The sequence below is a fragment of the Pteropus alecto genome, unplaced genomic scaffold, assembly GCF_000325575.1.
Source record: "Pteropus alecto unplaced genomic scaffold, ASM32557v1 scaffold239, whole genome shotgun sequence".
In the NCBI taxonomy this organism is placed as follows: Eukaryota; Metazoa; Chordata; class Mammalia; order Chiroptera; family Pteropodidae; genus Pteropus; species Pteropus alecto.
The window spans coordinates 5481479-5497597 of NW_006494613.1; the positions used below are offsets into that span (position 1 = coordinate 5481479).

Consider the following 16119-nt stretch of genomic DNA (forward strand, 5'->3'; position numbering starts at 1 on the left):
AACACAAATCTTTAATCTTTTAATATACTTTATATATAACTTTTTAATTTAAATTTGAGACAGTCATTATTGCTCTAAGTAGAAAAAAATGCTATTAAATTCAGTTAAAAGAAAAATAAATACAGATTTTTACCCTGTCTTTTTATTGACTGTAAATTAATTGTTAACCTTCTTTGAAAAAAATGGGAGTTATTGAAAAATTAATGCCAACTCTCCTTGAGTAATCTCTTTAACCTCTCTCTCTGGGCTAAAGGCAGACTTGGGCCATGGAGGTTAATGCATTTTTACTGTACTGATGAATTAGAAGGTGTGCATGAATAGTCAAAATACTCAGTGGTGTTTGAAAGAAGCAATTAAAGGTGAATTCTTGATGATGTCAAACAAACTTTGAATCCTCTGACAAGCTTCTGAATAGCCTCTCTAAATGCAAGCTCTTGGGGGCTTGTCTGTAGCCAACTACACAAGGAGAACAGTTAGTAATGGAGAGTGGTGGTTTACAGTACATGAATCTCTTTTTAAAGCACGTGGGTAAGGATAAAAAGAGAAAGATGGAAAATATATGAAGCACTTGTGATCAGGAAAAAACATTATTTAAAGTTAAAGGAATAAAAATGAATGTGCTGATGATGATGGTGATACAGGAGTGACTTTTAGCAATGATATTTAGGTTTTTGCTAGCACTTTTGCAAAACTCTAAAATGAAACATTGTTCTTTTTCTGTAAAATGACTGTCTTTAGAGGGAGCTAAAAATGTGTTTTAGACTACTCTACTCTTATCAAAAGACTTTCTATAGCTTATATTTCTTTGTGTCTCACTATTTCTTTTTCAGTACTTAATGCAAGGGGGAAAAATAGCATGTTGAACATTGTATTCTCATAGTCCAGCTAATTGGTAACTGAATGTGTATCTGCTGAGAAGAGAATCTTCCAATACTCATTAAAACATACCTACTACAGCTAATGTCAGACTTGTATCTCCACACAATGACAAGGAGATGCAGTTAAGAGGCATTACCTATATACTCTTCTTTTAGCATTTGCACATAATAACAAGTGCTACATTTTAGTCGAACAGCCATAATAAAATGCAAATTCTTTACTCTTTCACAGAGCATATTCAAATGAACATCCCATTAAAATCCAACCTTGTCTCATTATATTTAGTTTGTGAGTGATGCTTCTTAAATGCAAAGATTTCTAATGACTGTAATGCATGCACAGACACATTTGAAAGAATGGCTCTTTTTACAATGGTTATCCCCCATCATACCTCCGTATAATGGAAGACAATTGTATGGAGATGGTATGGCAAAGAATGACATTCCAGAGCAATTTGAAACTTAAGTTAAGATACATAATGACATTTAGAATCAATTAAAATGGTGGAATGGCAATAACATCCATGCACTAATGATTTACCTGAGAATCAGTTGTGAAAGGTTGAGTCATTGATACACTTACATTTTGAACTCAGCAGATATTATGTTCCATGAACCTCCATATTTCATTGACAATTAGACTCATGTTCATCACAGAATTTTAATTATACATCTTCTGACTTCCCTTATTCTGCTTGGGCATTGGTTTCCTTCTCAGTCTCACTTTTCCTTTAGCCCTAAACTGCTGAAAATGAATGTTTGCAATGTAAGCCCACTGGGGTCAACCACAGAGAAGGTTTTTGAGCCACATCTTTTATTTATTTGGGGGCTTTTGTCAATATATAACAGAATCTTCTGCTTTTTACATTTGTAAGAGAACTCTTGATTTTATTATTAATTATTCTTAAAAGACTTTTGCCACTCCAATGGATAAAAAAATTTTAAGTGATCAATAAATTGGCAATTTTTAAATATACTTATAAAGAGTTATGTATTAGATTATTTTCTGGTCCGTTTTAGCTCTAAATTGCAATGATTCTATCCATAGGCAAGGTTTGTTTTTTAATAACACAACTTTATTTCACTCACTATTACACAACTACAACTTAAATATAACTGAGTACTGATCTATTTAAAGAGAGAGATTTTGTTTTTAGTTTTTGGTTTTCACTTTTCTCCATGCCTTAAAAATGAAGAGGCAGTGGGGTATGGACCCCTTCTCAGTGTTTATTTACTCCTGGGTACATTTTATTAATTGAAATATAGCTTATTGGAGACAGAGAGAGCAGCTTTGTATTATTAATCTCTGAATGTTTATACGTTTCTGAAAAATTATGTCCTAAGTTGTTCATATTGAATTTTGACAAAGTCAAGTCTCAACAAAAACCAAAATTAAAAGATAAGTGTAGATGCAAAAAAGATAGACAAATAAAGTTTACCAGACAAATAACAATTATAGAAACATAATAAATATTTGAATGACTCTTATGAATAAAATAACTATAAGTTTACTTTAATATTTTATGTGTACTTATGATTGACTCGCATGTATACCTGGATGGCCAAATGTATATCATTTTGAAAAATAACTCAAATATTGCCTTTTTGAGATAGAGTAATAATTCTACAAATTAATTAACATAATTTAATTTTCTCCCTTTCTTGCACACTAGATTTCTGATACTGGCACTTATACGTGTGTGGCTACAAGTTCAAGTGGAGAGACTTCCTGGAGTGCTGTGCTGGATGTGACAGGTGAATTCTTTGTGAATTATCTTAAAACAAAAAATCTTGAACCCAATTTTAGGGATTAGTTCATTATCTAATAAGTTAAGAAGAGATCAAGATCTTCAATTCATTAAGTGTAAAAACTAAGTCTTATGCCACTTTTTAATTTCTGCGCCCCTTGGCATATAGAATTGCATGTATGCAATTTGATATATTTGTCCTTGACAGATCTTCTTATTTTATTTTCTCCGTCTAAAGAGAAAGCAATTCTACTGATCATGTGTGAAAGTAAACATTTAGTCGCATGTAAGAAAAGTAAATATTCACTTATATACTTTTGATTCACGAAGATGAATTGCTCAGTCTAGGTCAACTTCTTTTGTAGACTATGTTTCTTCTTTTAAACATTGTTATCTGCTTATACAATCAGGAATGAAGCTTTTTGTTTGTCCTCTATAGAATCTGGAGCAACAATCAGTAAAAATTATGATTTAAGTGACCTGCCAGGGCCACCATCCAAACCTCAGGTCACTGATGTTACTAAGAACAGTGTCACCTTGTCCTGGCAACCAGGTACTCCTGGAACCCTCCCAGCAAGTGCATATGTCATTGAGGCGTTCAGGTATGAGACAGTTCTTTTTTCTCCATTGAGGTTTTGCTTTAGCTCCTATATCATAAAATCTCACACGAGCTGTTTTATTTTAAGAAAGTGTTCAATTAGTGCATTTTGAATCTGACTTTATTCAGAAATAGACTTTAGTATTTTTTATTTATATCTTAATTATAAGATTAAATATGCATTATCCATGTCTAAGTACAGCGATTTAGTTCATGACATAATTACTTAGCTCCTTTCTTTTCTCTGACCATTATAAAGGTTTAAAATGAGAATTTTGGCTTTAGAACTAGGCAGAAATAATTTTAGTTAGGCACAGAGACTTTACATTATGCAATGTTTACTAAAACACCGAAACCTGGAAATTTACTTCCTAATAATTAGAGCAGAATTTAAAATAATTCCAATGTTTGTATGCTATATTTTTGAATAGATCAATTGGGTTTGCCTAAAAGAAAATTTAGAACTACAATTAAGAAGTTGATTTCATACACCTCTGGTTGCTGAAAGAACTCGATATTCCAGTTGTTATTTGAAATAATAGTCATCAATTTAAGGATATAGACTATAAATTAGCAAATATCATTAGAAAATTGTTTTATGAGAATTTGATAAAATATTTATACAAATGGGACAATGTAGCTTCACATTTAGTTTAATGTGCTCCTATTTGGCATCATAATATAGTGATAGACACTGTCCTTTTCAAGCATTAGGACAAATGCTTAAAAATGCTTTCATTTTAGGCTTGCTCAATCTGTTTAAGACAGAAATTAATACGTGGTTTTTAAATTTCAAAATACTATTTTTCTATAATTTTTGTGCATTGATGCATCAGAACTTCTGAAAAATAAATGGAAGGCCCTGAAAATTACATTTTTTTTCTTCATTCTGAACAAAAGCAGCATTTGACCTTAAACAAAGTGCTCTAAATGGGCATCCCATCTGTAACTGGCTGTACGGGGTCCACACATACAGATTCAGAGATATTTTGTCATTTCAAGATGAGAAATCACAATACTGTGTAATGTACAATTTTGTTAAAAATGTGACCAAGGGAAAATATTTATTACATGCTTCCTTTCTTCTTTTACAGATGTGTAGTTTTAGAAGGCTCTATTATAATATTGCATGTGGAATTGATGCAAAAGAAAGCACACCTTGTAACAGGAAAATGTATTGGCATAATTTACTCTGTAGTCCATTTATTCTTTCTACAGGTTAATTCTTTTCAAGGTATATATATATATACATTTACGAGGACCATATTTATTGTATAAACTTGATGTTGTGATCTTGGCCTCTGTTCCTTTTACAGGTATTCATTTAGTGGGCTGCTGTGCATTAGCAAAGGGCTGTCACATCTCCTGGGCTGAGTTTAATTTTGTTGTGCATGGCACTTTTGTTAGGTGGGCTCGGCTTTGTTGTTGAATAAACTGAAATCATCCGAATGTTTCATTTATTGGGCTGAACACTTCAAGCGTTGTGTGTGTGTGTGTGTGTGTGTTTAATTTTCAGCCATTAACCTTTGTCATTGATACCCAACTCCATTTTCAGTACCTTTATGACTGTTTTTTAAATGAAATTTCTGTTCATGTTTCAGCCAATCAGTGAGCAATAGCTGGCAGACAGTGGCAAACCATGTGAAGACCACCCTCTATACAGTAAGAGGACTGCGGCCCAATACAATTTATTTGTTCATGGTCAGAGCAATCAACCCCCAAGGTCTCAGTGACCCAAGCCCAATGTCAGATCCTGTGCGCACACAAGGTAATTTCAATAGCTATAAACATGACTGGTTCTAGAAGAAGGCACTAAGTAGACCTTTAAGAACAAAGGGAGTGCATGAAGACAGATAAATGTGTCTGAATCACTTGTTATAATGATTCACTAGATCTGTTGATTCACTAGGCCAGTTGAAAAAGAAATGTGCTGTTCACCTTGGTGAGTGTGTCCTCTTTCTGGAGGTGTCAGGGTTTATTTAGTAAAAAAAAACAAATAATTGGGTATATTTACATACTAAGAGTGAATCAACTAAGTTGAGGCTTTACTATATTTCAAAGGGAGGGAAATATTTCTTCTTTGAAATTAATTATACAGTTTCAAAAAGTGCTCTGTAATGGACAAGATGTTCAGATAGGGATATCAAAATTATTCTCTATTGTTCAGGAATTCTACTTTAATAGTGCAGTGGGTCTCAAGGTGTGGCTTCCACAGAAGCAGCATCCCATCTCCTGGAATCACGTTAGGAATACAGGTTCTCAGGCCCCATCTCAGCTGCTCTGGGAGTGGAGCCCAGCAGTCTCTGTTAAGGTGCCCTGCGGGTGATGCCGATGCACAAGTTTGACAAGGATTGCTACAGTGCATCGTATAAGCCAGATATTTAAAGGAACAATTTGTTTCAGAAAGCAGTTAATCAGGTTTTCTTCCTGAGGTATTCGATTTTTTTGACTACTTAAAAAAAATCCACCCAGAGCATGACAATAGAAGAAAACAGAAGGTTTCTCATCTCATCTTTAGCAGCCTGTCTCTTCAAATTGAGGAGTCATTGGAGTCTAGGGGTTAGTATAGCATGTGGCATAATAATTTCTCTTTCTACTAGTAGATAAAGAGAATTAATAAAATAGAAACGGTGGCTTTATTATTTGTTACAATCTATTTCCCATAGGGTTCTTGAGAAAAGGGTTGATTATTTCTTATGTGTAAAAGACTTTGAACAAGATATAATTCAAAGTAGTATTTTTATGCTATGAAAAGCACCATACAGCCATAAAATATTATTATAATTACAATGTAGTTCAGTGATAGTAACTGGCAAGCTATTATAACAGAAAAGGGTGCCTTAAAGGAATCAAGTGGAATAAAGTTACCACGTGATTCTGTAACGTTGCTGACATGATGACAATCAAGGGAGGAGAGAATGCCAATTTGCTATTGTTCTCTAAGCAGTAATGTGATTAATTTTCCATAATGAAAAAGGACCTGTAGGTAAAGAACCTGTCTCAAGAGAAAGAAAAAGTACAACAAGGAATTTTAAGATCTAAAATTGGTTATATTTTACCTTGCTTGGATTCAGTTGCTCTTAGTGGGCCTGAATTTAATGAGTAATTTAAATTACTGAACTTGAAGAGGAAGAGATGTATGGTTTTAAGTCAGAAAATAATAGTACCTGGATCATTTTTACCTGCGTGGATAGAAATAGTCAGTTTTTGTGTGTAGCTGAAATGGAAGGTGGGGAGATAAGAGAATGGGGAGACTTTTTGGTCTGATTAAATCTGGCAGACCTTGATCATTCAATAACTGCCAGTCACTAAATCTTGACTCATAAAATAACTTCTCGGTGAAAAGATCAAAAAGATTAATGAAAAGTTGTTTGTGATCTGGCTTGTTCCAGCTGAGAGACTGTAGAGAGCAAAAGATTTATGTTCTCTTAACAGATATTTAATAGGAAAACTCATGTTTTGAGTTTGAATGTCAGGATCATTTTTGATAAAACACTTTCAAGAGCTTTGAATTCAGCAAACCTCTTATTTTCAAAGAACACTTTACTATGTGAGCTCTTGTTTTTGAAAGATATTAAATACCATATAATTTAGAATTCTTTTATTTTAGTAAGGCAGCAAACACTTGCACCATCAATACCACAGTAGACCATAGATATATTTGCAAAGGTTAAAATTGTTAACATAATATTCATAACATTTTTCTCAATAAAACTTGCTCTGCTCTTTATGTTAAGGATGGAAAAAAGCAGAACTGTAAAAAAAAAAAAATTACCAAAGGATAGTTCCCAATTATTTATGTCCCAATTTAAGTTAGTGCACCCAATTTAAGTTATGGCTGAAACACGCACTTAAAAGATTTTTGCAAGAGTGTTGCATCGCGGCCTGAAAAAATAGGAGAAAACGAGATTAAGAAAATAAATTATTTTAAATGGGACTTTCTTCTTTAAGGTAGTCAGAGAAAAAAAATTCAACTTAACATTACAGTGCACCAGTTAAAAAGATTGATTTGAGAATATGTGAAATTCAGTATTTGATATCATTTTGATGGACTTGGATGTCTACATAGAATATAAACCTTTGTTTGAGACAATAGAATAGCATTTAAGTGAATAGTGAATAAAGGGGCAAAACAATATATGTCTGGGCATATATCATTTTAAACATCGCAAATCTTTCTCCTTTTCCTCTTCCTTCAATCTCTTCCAAAAAGCAGCTGCAAGGTATTGGCTTATTGAACATTTGATCAGTATTCAGTTTTTTAGTCAAAGGTATTTTTGTGAATTTAGAGGGCTTCTTCCCCTTCCTTCTCTCACTCTGTTTACCTTTAGTGACATAATTCACTTTCCAAGTCCCTCTGATTTCTTTCCTTCCACACCCCAGACTGAATGGACACCCCCAGACTGAATGGATTCAGTCTGGTCAAGGAGTAAGAACACACAATTTACTAATTGGGACAAAGGATTAAACAAATTCCTAAACAGCCATTTTCAGATATGACCTCAGTAACTACTAGAGAACTTTTTTAACATCTACATAAAACATGTTTCCAGAGAAGTCTTACAGCACATATCTTATTCTTTAATAAGATAATACTAGACCTTCCACAACAATATATTCGAATGGAATAAGGGATTGCATACACTCTTTTATTGTTATTTTAGTGAAGATAAATATAATCTTTTGAATTATATCCTAGCAAGGCAGTATGTATATAAATATGCTTTAATGTTTTTTGTTACAAAAGATTTTTATTTTTCTCCTATAATTATTTCTAATGTGCAATTTTGTCTTATATAATATACATTGGGATTTTACTATGAATTTTTAAAAACTGGGAATGGTCATCTACCTGTAGATATCAGCCCGCCCGCACAAGGAGTGGATCATAGACAAGTACAAAAAGAACTAGGAGATGTCATTGTTCGTCTTCACACTCCTGTTGTATTGACGCCCACCACTGTTCAAGTCACGTGGACGGTAAGTTTCAAAGGCTATATTGAGTAGTTTTTTTTATTCCTTTGAGAAAACAAACCAAAAAAGAAAAAAATTAAATAAACAAATCAAAACTAGTAATAAAAATCCTTACCATTTAAAATCAATGTGTAATCAACCACAAAAAAGTATTCAATAGATAAAATAATAAATATAATAAAAATAGATCCATTTCGATATAAACATGGCATGTTCTGTTTTCTGAATATTTAACAGCTTTATTGAAACATAATCAATACACTAGAGTTAAAGTGTATGACTCAGTGTTTTTTAGCATATTTATAGAGTTGTGTAATCATCACCAAAAATGATTTTAGAACATTTTATCATCTCAAAATGAAATCATGTGCTAATTAACAATCACTCCTTCATTACCCTTACTTCACCTCTTCGTGACCACTTCTCTCTGTCTATATAGATTTGCCTATTTCTTTCATAGGAGTGAGATCATGCCATATGTGGTCTTTTGTGTCTGGCTTCTTTCACTCAACATAATGTTTTTAAGGTTCACTCATGTTATGTCACGTATTTTGTACCTTTTTATTATTGAATAGCTTTCCATTTTACAGATGTATCACATACATCTTTTTATCCATTCATCAATTGATGCACCTTTGAATTATTTTCACTTTGGGCTGTTAAGAATGATGGTGCCATGAACATTGGTGTACAAGTCGAAATGTTTTCATTTCTCTTGGTACTTGCCTAGCAATTGTTAAGTAATAAGATAATGCTCTGTTTAAAATTTGGATGAACTGCCAAAATGTTTTCCGAAGTGGTTATACCATTTTATGTTCCCACTAGCAATATTTGAAGGTTCCAGTTTATTTCACATCCTTGCCAATTGCTCTCACATTCTCTCCAACACTTGTTATCTTCTGACTGTTTGATTATAACCATTCTAGTGAGTGTTAAGTGGTATATCATTGTGGTTTTAATTTGCATTTCTTTAATGACTAATCATGTTTTGTATTTTTTCATGTTCTTGTGAAACATTTGTATATCTTTCTTAGAGAAATGTCTTCAAATTCTTTACACATTTTTAAATTGGGTTGTTTGTCTTCTAATTATAGTCTTATAAGAGTTCTTTATATATTAGATATAAATTACTTATCGGATATATGATTTGTAAATATTTTCTCCCAATTTGTGTTTTGTTTTTTATTTTCTTAATGGTTTCATTTGAAGCACAAAAGATTTTAATTTTGGTGAATAGTTCTTCTGAATTTAAACCAAACATCTTTATATACTTTTAGCTGAATTTCATCTAGTAGTACCAAAACTTGTACATAATTTTAACAATTTGGCATGTAATAAAAAACAAGTAGGTTTTAAGAAATAAATTGATATTTTAATATATGCCAAAATGTTCAATTACATACATTATTAAATGTCAAGCTGCCCAATATTATTTCAAAATGTAAAATGTTTTGATCACACGGTAGCCACTTTAGTAAAGAACAATATTAGTCATATTAGAGAATACTAACACTTGTGCATGTATTTGAGTGTGTTTTGAAAAGAGCAAGAAAATCTTCCCTGAGCCTAATATAGTTATTGCCAACTTCTCCTTTATACCCCAGATCTCTCTTTTACAATCCATAAGAAAATCTATCAGGATGATAGAAGAGCACATATTCTTTAAGCTCTGTATGTGATAAATCTTATATATGGTGTGATGGACATTTTAGTTATGGATACCTAGAAAAATTTTTACTTTAATTATAATCTTAATTAGAAAGTAATTATAATTATGTCTCTATTATTGTTGTTTTTGTTGTAGAGGAATGACTCTAAGTGAAAAAAAAAAACTGATTACCCTCCCTTCTCCCACTTAGAGTCCAAGTTTCTTTAGGGAAACAACAATTTCACTCATTTCCATCAACTCTCTCAACAAGGGAAGTTGAAGAAGGAAAAGTGATTATTTTAAATCATCAGTTCTTAATAAGTTATGTTTGAAGCATAAAACACAATAAAGAGAATTATTTTAGTGTCCTCTCAGTAATAAATCTATTGAACAAATCTAGTTCAACCAGCATTTTTTGAGAACAGATTTTTTTTCTAGATGTGAGGGAGCCCTATAGAAAGAGACACAGATTACTTAAGAGAAAAATGGAAATTCTTAATGATCAGAATAAGAGTCATAACAGATATATACGCACCCTTTAGACAGAGGTTTCAAACAAAAAGAAGTGATTAACTCTATCTTCAGACATCAGAAAGGTATCACCAGTCATCTACTACTACACGAGGAAATATTGTATTAGAACAATTGCATTATTGTATCAGAACAACAGAATCACAGTGACATTAATGATATTTGGTACAATTTTATAAATTTATAAAAAGAAGCCAATGTAGAAAAGTTGAACATTGTTCCCAGTATCCTATGTCTATTTATAGGTAATAATAGCATTAGAATTTCCTTCAAATCTGCTTGTAGTGTTTTCACTGGAAAGATAAACTGTAGACAAATATTCAGTTGAAAGGAGGCTTTTTAATGGTGGAATTTCAATATATGATCCTGGATGGGGCATTTTGTTACTTCTTAAATCAGATTATGTGATCAGTCACATTTTTGATGCCTGAGTACAAAGTTGGATAATACTTTAATGAAACTAAAACTAAGTTTATAATATTTTTAAAGTAATTGTGATTAGGACTACACTATTTTTAATTCTATTTTGGTATAATTTCACATAGACATATTTTATTTTCTGCATATAATGGTTTCTATTCTTCTCTTCTCATGAATGGAACATACTGACCTCATCTTTTTCCAGTGGCACAGTAGGGGTATTATCTACCATGCCTCTTTTATCCTTCTGCAGCTTTGACTAGATAAAAAACTAACAAAGTGAAGGAAATAGTTGCATTTTTAATTGCAGATTTTTCCTCATTCTCAATTGAAAAAGGCTTCTCTGCTCTATTGAGAGTTTTGAAGAGTCTCTTTAAAAATGCTTCTAAATGTGGGAATGATTTAGATAAGAATCAAAGTCATTATGTTTATGAAGTTAATCACTTTAAAAGTCCTTGAGTTAAAAAGAATAAATCAAATTTGATCAAAATTACAGGTCAGTCATCTGAGAGTTCTTTCAGGAGAGGAACATTGTCAAATTCATTTCTATGTCCCAAGAAGCTTGTCATTTCTAGTTTCTGTATCTCTCTCAGTCATACGCTTGACTTCTGTGAGTCTGGAGATCATGTTTTTAATTTGTTTTCTTTCAGAGCAGAGTATCAATTATAAAATACCATTTCAATAACTATCTGTTGAATGATCAAGTCAGTTGTTTTCATATATTTTTATTTTAAAAAAGAAATTGTTCAATTATATCACAGGTGTTCAATTATATTCCCCAAGAATTTATACTTACACATGAGATAAGTATGTATTTAAAAGGTAAATGTACTGAAATAAAGTCAGATTGGTATTGATGTTGGTTATTAAAGAGATTATGGCCAAATATTTTATTTTGATGTCATATTTTCAATTTGCTAAATGTGTATTTTTTTTTTCTAAATTTTCACACTGTTTGAGATACAGATGTATTGGAGTTTGAAGGGAGAAATATATTCCCCAGCCCATATGTTTAGATTTGGGGTCAGGTGAGGAGGTTGGCAGGATTCAGTTACCAAACGTACATGATTTTTGAATTAAAAAAACTATTCCCCTGCCTCACAAGACTAATCCTGAAGCAATAATAGTTAGCAAATGCTACATTCTAAAAATGACCACTCTTACAATGAGGGTAGGCAGAATGATAAGGAAATGGCTGTTTCACAAAGAAAATAGCAATGAATCTCTTATTTAAAAATGTTTATTCAATTTTGTGTGTGTATGTTTTGTTTTGGTCAAGAATATAAAGAATCACAGACTCTTTGCCCCTTAAATACTACTGTTACTGGAGTTGAAAAAGTGCTCTGGTGAAGTAAAATTTGAGAACTCAGAAAATCCAGATCAGTCACTTGGCAGACTAAGCATATCAAACAAAATTCACTATGATTTTTCAGTTTAAGTGGCCTTTTTAATTGAAAAGATTAATATTAAGTATCTTATTTAAAAATTTTAGTGAAAGTGATTATTCAAAGGCTACATATGGACTCTCTTTTTTTAGTATATTCTTAACAATGATGTTTTATTATTGTGAATTTCTAAAAACGTACAATGTTCTTTAACTTATATTAGTCATTTTAATTGTTTCTGTGTCCTTGTAAATGGGTATCACTTGAGCAAATTAAGTAACCTAAGGCTTAGAAAGTTTAAGAGGCTAAGCTGTAACTCAATTGAGACTGAATCTCTCTTCATCATTTCACTTTTTCCTTAAGACAACTCATTTGTTTATCCATTTTTCAGAATATACCGATTTTTAAAATTCTATAATCTCATGGAATTGTGGCCAGATTTTTATAATCAGAATGTTAATAAAAATAGTAACAAGCATGTGTTTTAACTTGAAATTGACCACCTGTCACAATGTGCTCCAAAAGTCAATGGGGCAGAACGCTTATCCAGTAAAAATCCCACCTATTTTTTTTAAAGGTAATGTTCAGCATTTTCATTTCTGCTTCCACCTGTAATAACAAATTTCCTTCTGAAAAGAATGTATTGCAACTCTACAAAATCAAGTTAAACTACTTCGTCATTAAGTAGGTCATTAGAATATACTGGTTAAAGACACTGTACACTGAAATGAGCAAGGCAATGTTGTGTAGTAAACGTTAGCTTCATAAAGTTCCTAAAACATTTAATTAATAAAAACCAAACATGGGAAAAACTAATTTACCCTGATTTACAAACTCCCTTCATCTGGAAACAGCTGCTTAATGTTCTTCTTAAAAACACAGCTTGCTTCTTTCAGTATTAACAAGCTATTATTGTGAGTTATGTCTTTCTTTCAGTATATAAATTCACTTAAAGCGAATGCAGAGAAGTTTATAAAATGCAAACTTAATCTTGTTTTAACATATGCTGCAGAGATTTTTTTGTTTTTTAAACACTGACAGTTTTGATGAAAGGTCTCTCTTTTTAGCTTTCACAAATTTAACTTTTTGCTTTTTATTTGCCTTATTTTATAATGTCAGAACAATTTCTGCATTTCAAAAAAACATGTCTGTTGGTATAAACATGAACTGGTAACATGGATGAGAATTCAAAGATCGTGAGCTTTGGCATCAGACTTACGTTTTTATGACATAACCTCATACAAGTGTAGCACTAATTCCAAAAAGTCTTTGAGGGTTAGAAAGCTCTCAGGTGAGTAAAACAATACTTGTTAAGACTCATCTGTGAAACTGGAATTAGCTATACATAGACATACACATGTTCATGTTCACAGGCTTCATGAATTTTTCTAGCTTGGATCTTCTAAATCCAAAAATATAAAATAAAAATATCCCTTTGTTCCACTGTATTTTGATTGAGGTTCTGTATTTTTAAATGTTTGGCTTTCACTTGAAAATATTTTAAAATGCTACAACTAAAGAAGTTACAAGTTAATACATAAAAGTAACTTTTGTTTATAATGTGTTAACAATTAAAGAAATTTTTTAAAAGCTGAAATAACCATCTTTATTGCTACCTTTTCTATTTCCTCTCTTTCCTTAATCTTCCTAAAATAAGATTTTTTTCATTTTTTCTGATTAAATTTTACACTTTATTTGACAGTGAAATATGTCAAATTAAAAGCTTTTAAGAATGTGGTTATTAAACTATAATATATGGAATATTAATTGGAGAAGGTGCTATGCTAATTATATTTATCAAGCATTTCTAGAAATATGGCAAGACATTAAAAAGATATTTAAAAAACTCAAAGTTCTTTTTCCTTAAAATGAAAAAAATGGTAAAACTTCAATAAAGAGTGTTTAATAAATGTAAGAAGAGAACATGGTTCATTTTTAGTTTACATTTTTATATATTCAGTTTTCATGTAATTCTTATGAGTAAAAGTTTTTTTTTCAAATTTCTATTTGATATGAGTTTTCAAATTAAAAATCTCAGATTTTTTTAAAAACGGCTTCTTATTCTCTGTACCTTAAATGAATGAAAGGATCAAGCAAGTTGTCAAATCGTACCAGCCATGGGAAGAAACCAGAAATTGGTAAATTAAGAAAAGTATTTAATATTTGTTAATGGATAAAAGCTCTTTTTCACGCATTTAAAACAGATGTTCTACTTCTACCACTTTCAGTCTCTCTCTTCCCTTCCCGATTCGTTCAACTTCCTCTTCATCCTAGGCTTTCTTAGCTTCTTGTACATCTCCTTCATAACGTTTTTTTAATGTTCATTTGCTATGAATATAACTTGACCGTTCTTCAGGTTATTATTAGATAATGTCCATCTTCCATCTAGACCCTAAACACCATAAGGCAGGGACTGACTCTGCTATCATATTCTATATTTATCCCCTGAGTTTAGAAAAACCCCTGGCACTTATCAGTAGAAACTCAAAAAATGATCTAAATGAATGAAAGCTTTTGTGAATAGACAAGGGATGAGAATGGATATCCCTGAAAAATAGCACATAATTTATAAAACCACAAAAATAAGAAGTGCTGAATATAGGAAAATGACAAACAGATAATAAATGAAACTAGAAAAATTGACAGGTCTAGGTCTTGACAGGCCTTCATGCTAATCCAAAGAATTTGAATTAAATAGTTATCTTAGGTACCATGAAGTCTTTTAAACAAGAAAGTTGTTCCACTCTTCATTTTGGGAATAATAATATAGGAGCAGTGTGAACTCAGGATTGGAATAAGATATAAGAAGCAGGGAGATTAATGAGAAAGCCATGGCATCACTCAGACGGTAGTTGATGATGACTGAAATAGGGACAGGAGAAATCAGGATGGTTCCATTGTGATGTCTAAAATACTTTCATTTGGTTTCAAAAGCTTTTGCCATGTTTTTCAGGTTGACCGCCAGCCCCAGTTTATTCAAGGCTACCGGGTGATGTATCGTCAGACTTCAGGCCTGCAGACTGTGTCAACATGGCAGAATTTAGATGCCAAAGTCCCAACTGAGCGAAATGCTGTCTTAGTCAATCTGAAAAAGGGAGTGACTTATGAAATTAAAGTTCGACCATATTTTAATGAGTTCCAAGGAATGGATAGTGAATCTAAAACAGTTCGGACTACTGAAGAAGGTCAGTATTCAGAGTTCTAAAATAAACCAAACTTAAACTATAATAAAACAAACCAATTTCTGTTGAAGGTCTAGTTTATCATCTTCCTTAGAAGAGTAGCAAGAGAATATAAAAATGAATCCAGGAAGTGTCATTTTCTCTTTATATTCTGAGAATTCCATAGAATCTGAAGACTGAAAAGAAAAAAAAAAAAGACACTCAAGTAATTTGAATTTTCCTTAAGTAAACATTTGTCTAAATATTGTTTGTCAATGCACCGGAATTTGATTATAATATTTTCCCTTGTTTTTTACATGGATTTGACTTTGCTTCATTGAAAAATAGGCTACCAGAAACTCAAGAGCATGGCCTGTTCACCGTTATTCCTCTTTTTTTGTTGTAGTAAAGCATAATATTTTCTTTTATAAGCCTCCTTCCCTGTGGCTTCTTCCTGTCTGACTCATGATTTCTAATTCAGAAGGCCAGTGGCATGTTTGCAATAGCTTTCTTCTTAGTATTCCCTCCTCCTCTCCCCTTTGGAAATTTTGCCAACGGATACTTTAAAGTCAACTTGTGGTAAACATGAAATAAATGTAGATTGTGACCAATCAATTTACTAGTGTCTCCTGTACCTAACTAGACTTATAATTGTACCATCAAATAAAAAAAAAAGTCAGATGCCAAGTATAATAAATACTACCCTTTTCTGCTTTTCTACTAATTTTATGTACACAGTTGCCATAAAAACCTTCTTTAAAAATATTTTTCTATAA

At 31.8% G+C, this 16119-nt stretch overlaps 1 protein-coding gene across 4 annotated transcripts in view; it reads left to right on the forward strand.

The window, feature by feature from the left end:
- The window catches only part of ROBO2 (roundabout guidance receptor 2), a 552049-nt gene that overhangs the window by 461442 nt on the left and 74488 nt on the right, over positions 1-16119 (forward strand). For all 4 annotated transcript variants that reach the window (XM_015600164.2, XM_015600165.2, XM_025042507.1 and 1 more), the window contains exons 11-15: positions 2552-2633; positions 3066-3228; positions 4826-4992; positions 8083-8204; positions 15136-15367. In XM_015600164.2, the coding sequence (XP_015455650.1) occupies positions 2552-2633; positions 3066-3228; positions 4826-4992; positions 8083-8204; positions 15136-15367 (766 nt within the window). The remainder of the gene's footprint in view (positions 1-2551; positions 2634-3065; positions 3229-4825; positions 4993-8082; positions 8205-15135; positions 15368-16119) is intronic.